At 35.7% G+C, this 10,305-nt stretch overlaps 1 protein-coding gene across 1 annotated transcript; it reads left to right on the top strand.

The window, feature by feature from the left end:
• Positions 1-1,222: 1,222 nt before the first annotated feature.
• LOC108965627 (alpha-protein kinase 1) lies at positions 1,223-7,532 on the top strand. Its single transcript, XM_018928166.1, has 2 exons — positions 1,223-2,297; positions 6,942-7,532. Exons 1-2 carry the CDS (start codon positions 1,283-1,285, stop codon positions 7,475-7,477), a joined length of 1,551 nt encoding a protein of 516 aa, XP_018783711.1. The 5' UTR covers positions 1,223-1,282; the 3' UTR covers positions 7,478-7,532.
• Positions 7,533-10,305: the final 2,773 nt, after the last annotated feature.

The raw sequence follows: 10,305 nt of genomic DNA, 5'->3' as shown, positions 1-10,305 counted from the left end.
GTAACCCGTTTTCTGTCAATCGAAGAGTTAAAGAAAATTCGCTGAAGGAATTGAAAAGTATTGAAGGTTGGAATAATTGTATATATAGTGTATTATATCTAGTGGAGATTACTTTGAAGGCGACAAAATAAATATTAATAAATTAGTAAATATTTGGCGTTTTAATTACAAATTCCGGGTACCTTTTGTCACAATGTAAGTGCATAATATCGAATGGGGACTATTGTGAAGGCGTCAACATTAATGTAGACGAATGAATACATTTTTTTGTCAAAAAATTATTTATATATTGTATCACTATATATTACCAGTTTCTTAAGTTTTGGTCACCAATGTATACATGTATATATGTATGTAAATACGTAAACTCCACTCTCTTCATTTAGCCAAGTGTATTACGTTTATTCTTTCTACGTATTTGTGCAGAGCAATTACACTTTTGCCCTGCTATTATGAAGATATTCATTCATAAAACACTTCGTTGCGCCTGGCTTAATTTGGAATAGTCGTATTTTATTTACTTTAACCTCAAACGGTGTTGAATTTCAGCGTTTGTTTAATAGATGAGAGAACCTTAGTTCATATCGTCTGGAAATACGAGGGTGGGTTCTAGAAAATGCAGCTTTGGTTGGTAAAAAAATTGTACGGAATCAACTATTCTTGCTGTACAAATGTGTATTTAATTGGTTTATATAAAAATAAAGTGAAAAAATATATATATGAAATTTAAAGTCTTAATGATTAGTTGAGTTATATGAATATTTTTCCATTCCAAACTCGAAAAAAATGTTTTTTTTTCATTGCATTTAAATAACCGACATCTTAATCTAACCAAAGTCGATTTAAGCTCTTAAAAGAAAACCATTAATGTCTATTTGCAACATATGTGTATATACACTTATTAATACATACATATTACATATCATATTACTGCAACTCTTTAATAGTGCAACATGGCTATAACATTTTTCATTCACTAATCTTCACTAGCCGTTTTCTTTTGTTTCGTTTTGCGAGCAGGTTCCGTCTGCCAATTGTTTAACAGCCGCCAAGTGCGTTGACCACAAAGCTATACTGTGACACGAGAGACACAAAAACGCATTTTTGCATAGCGACACACCYGCCTCTCCGTCTACGCACGYGTACAAACTAGGCGGTCTCTGCGAAGTCCGGYTTAATTGCTGCGCTCAAATGCAAATGTGTCGTTGAAGTGGCAGCAACAACGTGCCAAAATAGGACAACTTCAAGTAGCGATCAAGCGTTTGGCATTCACAACAACAGCATGTTGCAGAATCCTTCGAAATTTCACCCGAATCCGTTCTCCCACTTATTGGCRTTGCATAGTTCTCAGGCTGTGGCAAATAGCAAYATCAGCACTCATCAAGCGAATTTGGCTRCGCTGCCGCCGGTCTTCGCGACGCAAAGCCAACTTCAGYTYCAACATCAGCAACAGCAGCTRCAGCAGCAACAGCAACAACAGCAACACTATCATAACATTCACTCAACAATGACGGGCACTAATCAACAGCACAACAATGCATTTCTGCTGCGAAACCATCCACCGCGTGAATCACAGCAACAGCAACAGCAACAACAACAACACACAAACCACCCACTGCTAAATCCAACGCAAACACGTACTCAAGAGATATTGGACACGACGAATACCTCCCTCGATATGGGCAAGTCATTCACGATTGCCGCCATTTTGGGCTTGCAGAAGAGCGCTATGGAGAACAGTTGCAAAGACTACAACAATGCAATCAATTTGTCGCTGAACAGCAATGACGATGACGTCGGCAAAGARTCTAGCCTTGGACGATCGGCGCAAAGCACTCAAAGTAATAAACATTTCAGCGATGATGAGGTGGACAATAGCGAGCAACAATCACCGCATTTGCAAACGTCCAATGGCGCAGACAATGCCATCAAGTCGCTTCAACAGTGYGACAGGAATACCAATAATATGTTTCATCGAAACGGCGGCCATTTCGATTGCAATGGCAATGTTGGCGCAGCGCTGATACACCGTTATTTGCCTATTCCAGTCTCGTCTAAGCAAACAACGGCAGCGACATCGTCATTTGTTGCGGCAGCGGCGGCAGTAACGCAACACCATCATCAGCAACAACAGCAGCAGCAACAAAATCTTTTAATGTCGCATGTCCGTTCGGTGGCATCAGCCGCTGCCGCAGCATCAGGTGGCACATCGTCTGCGCTTCAGAGCCTGCAACAGCTGCATCAACATCACGCTCAGCAAAGCTCACTGAACCTACAACGTGAAAAGCATAAATCAGGTAAATGGAGTTAGTTTTTTATCTGAGTTGGTTTYGWTTAAAAAAAGTTATTATATTGTTGGGTCGTGAAATCCTGGACGAAGGAGTATATTCCCATTAAGCTTTGAGGTTTAATATTTGTGACCTGGTCTACGAAAAGGGAGCTAACTTGCGARAAAAAGTTTTCTAGGWAACAGCTGTTAAAAATCTCATCTTCCATCCGAATCAACTAAAAAGTGAAAATAGATTTTTTGGATTTTTTGACACCTAAGCCCCCTTTCCGTAGACAGGTCACATTTATATCTCCTAAATCACTTAAGTTGCAATAACAAAATTCATTCAGAAAAGCCGTAGTGAAAATTTCAAAATTGGTGAAATCACATATCTTGGGAACCCGACCAATCGATTTCAATAAAATTTGCAAATCAAGAAGCAATTAATAGTGCCTTTGAAGTATACAATCTTCTCTGATAATATAAGGTCATCCACAAAGGGGTTTACTCTTTTTTTTTTTATAGAAAAAACACATAAACTTAAAATTTAATGGGGAATGTTTATTATCATTCGAAAGAACATTATTTAGAATTTTCTTTTTGAATATTATCTCTTTCAATTGTTGGCCACGACTACGTCTCAGRTGGTCCATCATTTGAGCCCAATTTTCGATGACTCGTTCGAGGTTGATAACTGGCGAATAACACGCGTTCCCACAGAAAAAAGTCTAACGGTGTGATATCAAAACAGGCCAAACACGTGAAATTATCTGTTCACCGAAGTGACCTGTCAMTAAATCCATTGATTAATGCAATGTGTAGTATTGTTAACTCCAAATGTTGCGAGCTTCAATTTTAGGCATCAAATAGTCGATTATCAATCGCGAAAACGGTTGCCATTGATGGTTACRTTCACACCGGCATCATATTTGAAGAAATATGGACCGATAATTCCACCGGTTCATAAACTATACAAAACCGTTTATTTTTTGGATAAAATGGCAGTTCTTGGTTCTCTTCAGATTGCTCTTCGTTCCAAACACGCAAGTTTGCTTGTTTACATACCTATTTTTGGAATTTACCGAGTTCTTGCAAAATCTGTATTTTGTACGCTTTCAATTTAAGATCTGATGTAAAATGCGCTAAATCTTTGCATATGCCAGTCCGAGTAGCTGCGAACGGCGCCAAATCGACTCTCCCCGGTCCTCGTGTACACTCTCAGCTACGGCTGCAATATTTTTTTAACTGCGTGCTAGACATTGGTGGAATATTATCCAATAATGAATGCTGGGTGATGGTAGTGCGAATAGGACGCTTATTAGGCCGATTATGATGACCATAAGTTGAGTGAAGAGCGCGAAACACATTCTTTACTCTTCTTTACTAATGTGAATTTTCGTAATAAAGTTGAAGGATTTGTACACGTTGTTAATATGTAAGGCTTTCCAAGATGAAATGCCAAACAATACTGAACAAAAATAAAATGACAGTTTGATAAGACTAACGAGTGATCTGTCGAAGAAAAGCCCATTGAAAAGAGTACCTTTATCAGGTTCAACCATTCGTATGTCTGTGCGTCAAAAATGGCTTCAATCGGACCAATACTTCCCTAAGCGCTAATATGATGAATCTTTGACTTTTTGAAATTTCGATTCGATCCTTAATATGGACTGCTACAGCTTTGATTTAAGAGACATTGACGTATATTTGAAGAATTATTCTTATAATTTGAACTATTCTATTTATTGTTCACTGATATTAGTAGCTCTTCCACTAGTAAAGTTATATTGAATTCAGTTGCGGTTTTCAGAAAGTTGAAAAATAGTCATTATGCTAGTTAGGTATGGTTGCTATATACGAAATAGGTATTTATAGTTGGCGGATAGTATTCACCCATTTCTATGCTAGATACATACTACCTTATCTTATTTTATGAAGGATATATACGCTATAAAATCAACCGCAAGTGTAAACTTCATATTAGCTATATGTATATGGGCTAGAGTTATTATTAGCTAAATTTTATCTACAGGGACAATAGGTTATTAGAGAGTGTTCCCTTCAATGTCTTAAGATATCTAACAAACGAGATTTATATTAACTGCTATATACGGCATAAACTCAACCAGAAGTTCGAAAATCTTTCTATAAGGTATATGTGGGCTATGGGAATTATTGAACCGATGTTATCCGTTTTAGACATAACGATATATTATTTCCTGGAAAAGATGCTTTATGGTTTTTATTAAGTAAAAAGTTTGACATAGGTACTAAAGTTCGCTTTATGGGTATCTAAGTTTGAGAACTTTYCTAACATGGGCGTGACACCGCCCATTGCTAAAGTTTTACACCGCTTTTGACACTCTCAAGTRTCATCTTAGGTCTGAAACTGTATGCTTTGGACGTATTTATCTAGCGAGTTATCACATTTTCTGGCTGGTTAGACTTAACTGTTATATGAGGAGTGGGTGTGGTTATATGCCTAAGATAAAATAAATCAAGTAAGAAAGAACTAAGTTATAGTATAACCGAACATTTTACACTCTCGCAATTATYTAATATTTGGGTAACCAAATTGTAATTTCTTGTAAGAAATTTGGTTGAAATCGRTTAGGTTGTTCCTGAAATATAGGAKTTCATCTAAAGGGAGCGGTGCTACGTCCATTGTTCAATTTTTATACCTGCTTCAATAAAGCCCTTCCGAACCATTATTTTTGTGAAATTAAATGTTTCAAGGGCATTTATTCATTGAGTTATCGGATTTTTAGTAGATTTCAAGATAATCGTTATTTCGTGAGTGGGCGTGGTATTATCTGAAATTACCAATTTCATGAAGTGTTAAGAGATGCTAAGGAGACTTGTTGTCAGAAAGTTTGGTTGATTTAGCCTTACATGTTTGAAAAAAAAAAACGTTTATTAAGAGGCTGTACCAGAGTGACGCATGAAAAATGAGGCGATTTTCATGAATTTTTTTCATTTTGAAAAATTACTTACTGGCTGATTCCGGCCAAATGAGTAGTTGAAGAAAAAAATTATAAAAAGTTTATTAAACTTAAAGATATTTCCTATACAATGACCTACGATCTTTGAAAAATATTAAAAATTAACAAAATGGCGCCATTTAAAAAAAAATCGTTTTTTTTTTAGGTAAAAAAAGATCGTAAGGCATTGAATAGTAAATGTATTCAGAAATACTCAGTTTCAATTTTAAGTCCATCGGTCATTTCTCGTTGAGTTATGACGCCAGCAATTTTGAAAAAAGTTGTTTCGAGAAAAACGCGTTTAAATTTTCACTTATATATAATTGCACCTCCGAGCGGTCGCTCTTTAGAACGCTGGCATCCATAAATTATTCATAATATGACCTTCCCGATTTCACAGAATATTTATGAAAATGTAAGCTATCGAAAAAGCAAATAAAAAAATTTTTTTTTGAAAGTGTCACACTATAGCCTTTTAAAGGGGTGCCACGCCCATTGCTTACAATTTTAGCTCAAAGGGATCCCATGCTACGGTGATCTCTGGTACCAAATTACAGTTTTGTACCTTAAACAAGTACTTTCATATGACATTAAGAAATCTGAATTTTTACTCCAGTTATCGGTTGCACAGACGGTTGGACGGAACACAGTTACTTGGATTTAAACTCGTGTTACCATTATGATCATAATACCCTGTACCTTTTTCATTGGGGGTATTGTTTACGTGGAAAGTCCCAAACACAGTTCACAACCATGAGGAGGGATGTTTCGCCTTCGCACTTTAACTAGTCTTCAAACGGATATTTTTGGCTACCTAGAGAATACTTGTTCTAATGCTGGAAGTCGTGAGATTCTTAAGGCATATTCCAAGTGAATGGCGCTCTGAGAACTTTCCTACACATAGCTCCATTTTTTTAGTTCTGCTTTCTCCAGGTTGGGCAAGAACCGGAGCAAAGGGGTCTGGTAGTGAACGCGGCCAAGACAAAATATCTCCTGTCATTAAACAAACCGTCGTCGCACTCAAGACTGAGCTCCCACGTCACTGGCAACTCGGTCTTACGAGTTGGCGAGAGACACGTTCTGAGGAAGAATTTGCGCGTTGGCAAAGGTGAATACCGCATTCGATGGAACGATGAGCTGTACGAGATATACGACGATATTGACATAGCTCAGCAAATCAATAGACAGCGGCTACGCTGATGAGGTCATCCCATCCGAATTTATGAAAACCCTCCAGCTCTGAGAGTATTCTGCGCAGTACCCGCAGTAGAAGAAATGAGAGGAAGATCTTCACTCCGTTCTCCAGGTGGAGAAGGACCTGGCTATACTTAGAATATCCAATTGGCGCCAAGCAGCGAAAAAGAAGAACGACTGTACGCGCTGTAGTAAACTCGGCTATAATCGCGTAAGCGGTATCGACGCCAATAAAGAAGAAGGGGAACCCTGTATCTATGTCGAACAACCGATAGGTGAACAAAACTACTATACTCTCTGCTGAAACATGTTGCTAGACCATAAATAAATTGTCCTTGTACTTAAATTTGTTTAGAGGCGGGCCACGCTAACATTTTGAAAATTCTAAGCACTCGTATGTCCCTTAATATTTTCAAATCCGACTTTATTTTTACATATTCATAAAAACTGATCACTTTTAATAAAGATATCTTACCACTTTTTCGTTATAATTGCAGAGAGTAATGGAAAAAAATCTTCTATGAAGAACAAGCGTGTTCGCACTATATTCACGCCCGAACAGTTAGAGCGATTAGAAGCTGAATTCGAGCGGCAACAGTATATGGTCGGTCCGGAGCGACTTTATCTAGCACACACTCTACAGCTAACAGAAGCACAGGTGAAGGTGTGGTTTCAGAATAGACGCATCAAGTGGCGAAAACATCATTTGGAAATCACACAACAACGACTCGCTCTCCTACGTCAAACACAATTGCCGAGTACAGCGGAGAACTTGAGTGCTGGTATTGCTGTAGGGACGCCTATATTGACCAATAGGGGCATGCCGAATGCCAACACAATGAATTTAAACAACGATGCACGAACTTCATCGCCGATTAGTTGTGGTGTTGAAGATGCCGATGAGCTTAGTAAACAAGGCGAGGAGTTTCATTCTTTGAGTCGTGGCAGTCATTCAAGTTCGGAATCCGATCTCTCTATATGTAATGATTCCATTGATGCCGGTAGTGCGGTGGAAGGTATAGAGGATACATAAGACATGTGACTTGGCACACGTTGGAGGCTGTACATATTAACTATTAAATACTGAATTATCCGAATAGTCTAGAACGCAAAATATGTATGTATTTAAAGATATGCGAAAATGTAGTGAAACTGTTGTGTTGTTTTGTTTTTCTAAAACATTTTCGAATGCACATTGAATAAATAAACATATATTTTGTAAATAAAGTGATTTAATACAAGCGAAATATACTTAAACAAATTAATTATAATGAATGTATGATATTAAAATATTTGTGGAATTATAAAATAGAATGACATAATGAAAGTAAACAGATATTAAATATAATATTATTCACATAATAATTGCAAAATTGGTATTTGTAAAATAGCACGATGCGACGCATTCTACATTTGGATCACATATGAATAATCTCGTGAGGATACTGTTAAATAATTTGGTGAATTTTGGCTTTTGTATAACTACTGTTACAGGACGCAGGGTGCTTCAGACAAGTGATAGATGAGTAGTTCACATATATACATACATATAGACGAATATACAGACACACGAATATGGCTAAATCGATTCAGTTTGTTACTCTGATCATTTATATATTTAWTTTATATGATTTCCAACGTTTCCCTCTGATTGTTACAGACATTGTAATAGACTTATGGTTTGAATATTATGGGTTATCAGTTCTAGTATGAGTTACTTGGGAGAAGACGAAGTAATATCATTTTAACACCTCCTTCTTGATTGTCAAGCATTTGCGAAATTAAGTTTAAAAAGAAAGGAAGAGATAAAGGGAAAAGTTTGAATACAACGAACATGTTATACTTTTTCAATTTGCAAAGGATTCAAGTGAGGAAAGTACCTTCAAGTACATAAGGTTTGTTAGTTATATGGAGTCTAGGATGAGTTTTCACACGATTTTATTCATTTTAAGCACAAGTATGCAACGTTAKAGGGAAACACGTTCTCTCTTTTTTMTTGAGCTAACTCACATATTATGRTGGGTTCCAGATTATTGGTCGATGTTTAATATTCAACTAGATGAGAACTTCTGGATTCACAATGAACTATCTTTAACAATATAAATCACTTCTAAACAAAAAGACTTATTCTGAAGGACAATAGTTTATAAGGAAACTCATAGTAAGTTTTGTTTAGGTAAATCATATAGTAGACATCACATTTGTGTTTTGCATTTAGAAAAAWATTGTTTCGGTACTAGAGCAGGTTTAAGGAGTATCTCTGAACTTCGGTTCGACAGGTTCAGTTCAATACCGGCTTGGAATTTATTAATACAATATACATATGTACATATATAACAGAATTTAAAATATTTTGAGAAAGAATTTCTCCTTAATAATTTCAATATGTGCTATTTTCCAAAAACTAGTCCACAAAATTTGGTGGGAACAGTGTGTTGTTTTATAGTTTGGCTTTGTACTTCTAAGCACTCTGAAAGGCCTTTTCAAATTTGCGTGTAGCTTCGAAAATATTCATCGGAATTTTCTGTGTGTATTACTAAATATATGTACATTAAGAAAATGAAATAAAAAAATTCATTTTTTGAAAATTCTAATTGTATATAACACTCTAAAACTTGAAGCCACATATTAATCATATCATTTTTTTCTTATACAAGTTGTAAAGTTGGGTGTTGCTCGAACCGGGATTACTAATATCAATTTACCAAAGAAGCCATCGCATACAAGCATGAGGATGAGAACAATCGTTTGATCGAAGTTAGTTGCTATTTAAACATTAAGATGAATAGAAATTATGAATAATACTATGATAGGTGTCTTGATTTGCTAGAATTTAAATTGTACAGACTTTGCGCAATTTCCATAAAAGTAGTGATTTGCGCTAGTTAAAAAAATATGTTAACTAAATATATATTTTCCAATAGTTTCGTCGCTTATTAGTAAAAACTGCGTTGTGCGACTTTTTGATAAGTTAATGGCTTACAATTTGAACCGTCCGGATAGGGTTACTTTTGACACTTTCACAGTCCGGTTTTCCGTGATGTGTAAGAACGGTGCTCGAAATAGCAAAAATAACTTCTGTTTTAAAAAATTTCGCAATTATTAAAGAAACTAGAAAATATTTGCATCAATAAGTATAGACTAATTTAAAAAAAGATGTTATGTTYTATTACTTTTAATCCGGATGGGTATGTGAAATCTGCTAACATGATACAGCAGTTTTGTTAAACGTACATAAGCGGTGTTGTAGCTTGGTAGGTGAATTTACTAAGRGTGCAAATAGAATGCATTTCCGTTGTTTGTTTGAACAGCTTTTTAACTAATTAMGCTAGTAAGAAAGCTTTAAGCATACGCCTTGAATACTATAAATTGCTATAAAAGTTGTTGCTCAAAAAGGTTTTATATTTCATACTGAAWTTCCCTGCGGAAAAATATTTAGGATTTCTGGGAAAATATACCTAAAATAATAATTTATTATAGAATACCACTTTCTATAATAAGAAAATATTGGGGGACTTATTGAAAGTCTGTCAATGCTACTGTAATTGTGGTTGCTGGCCTAGAAAACTTTGATTATTTCCGGAGTATAAAGTATGCGGATAATGCAGTGGTTGTAATGTTCGTTTAACAAATATACACATATATAATTTTTGTACAGATGCCAAAAACCTTACGAGTACGAAGTACATATAGACGAAAAAAAAATACCTCGCCTCATAATATAGACTGCATAAAGACAGTGTGTTTAATATTATATTTGTTCTCTCGCAAAATACAACGTGGTATTAACTGTATATGGTAAGTTTATATGTATATGCATGATATATATAAAAACAAGAAAAAACATTAACTTCGGTTGCA

The sequence above is a fragment of the Bactrocera latifrons genome, unplaced genomic scaffold (assembly GCF_001853355.1).
Source record: "Bactrocera latifrons isolate USDA-ARS-PBARC rearing strain unplaced genomic scaffold, ASM185335v1 scaffold_143, whole genome shotgun sequence".
Lineage (NCBI taxonomy): Eukaryota > Metazoa > Arthropoda > Insecta > Diptera > Tephritidae > Bactrocera > Bactrocera latifrons.
The sequence above is the reverse complement of the archived record's forward strand: the minus strand, read 5'-3'. Positions and strand labels throughout refer to the sequence as shown.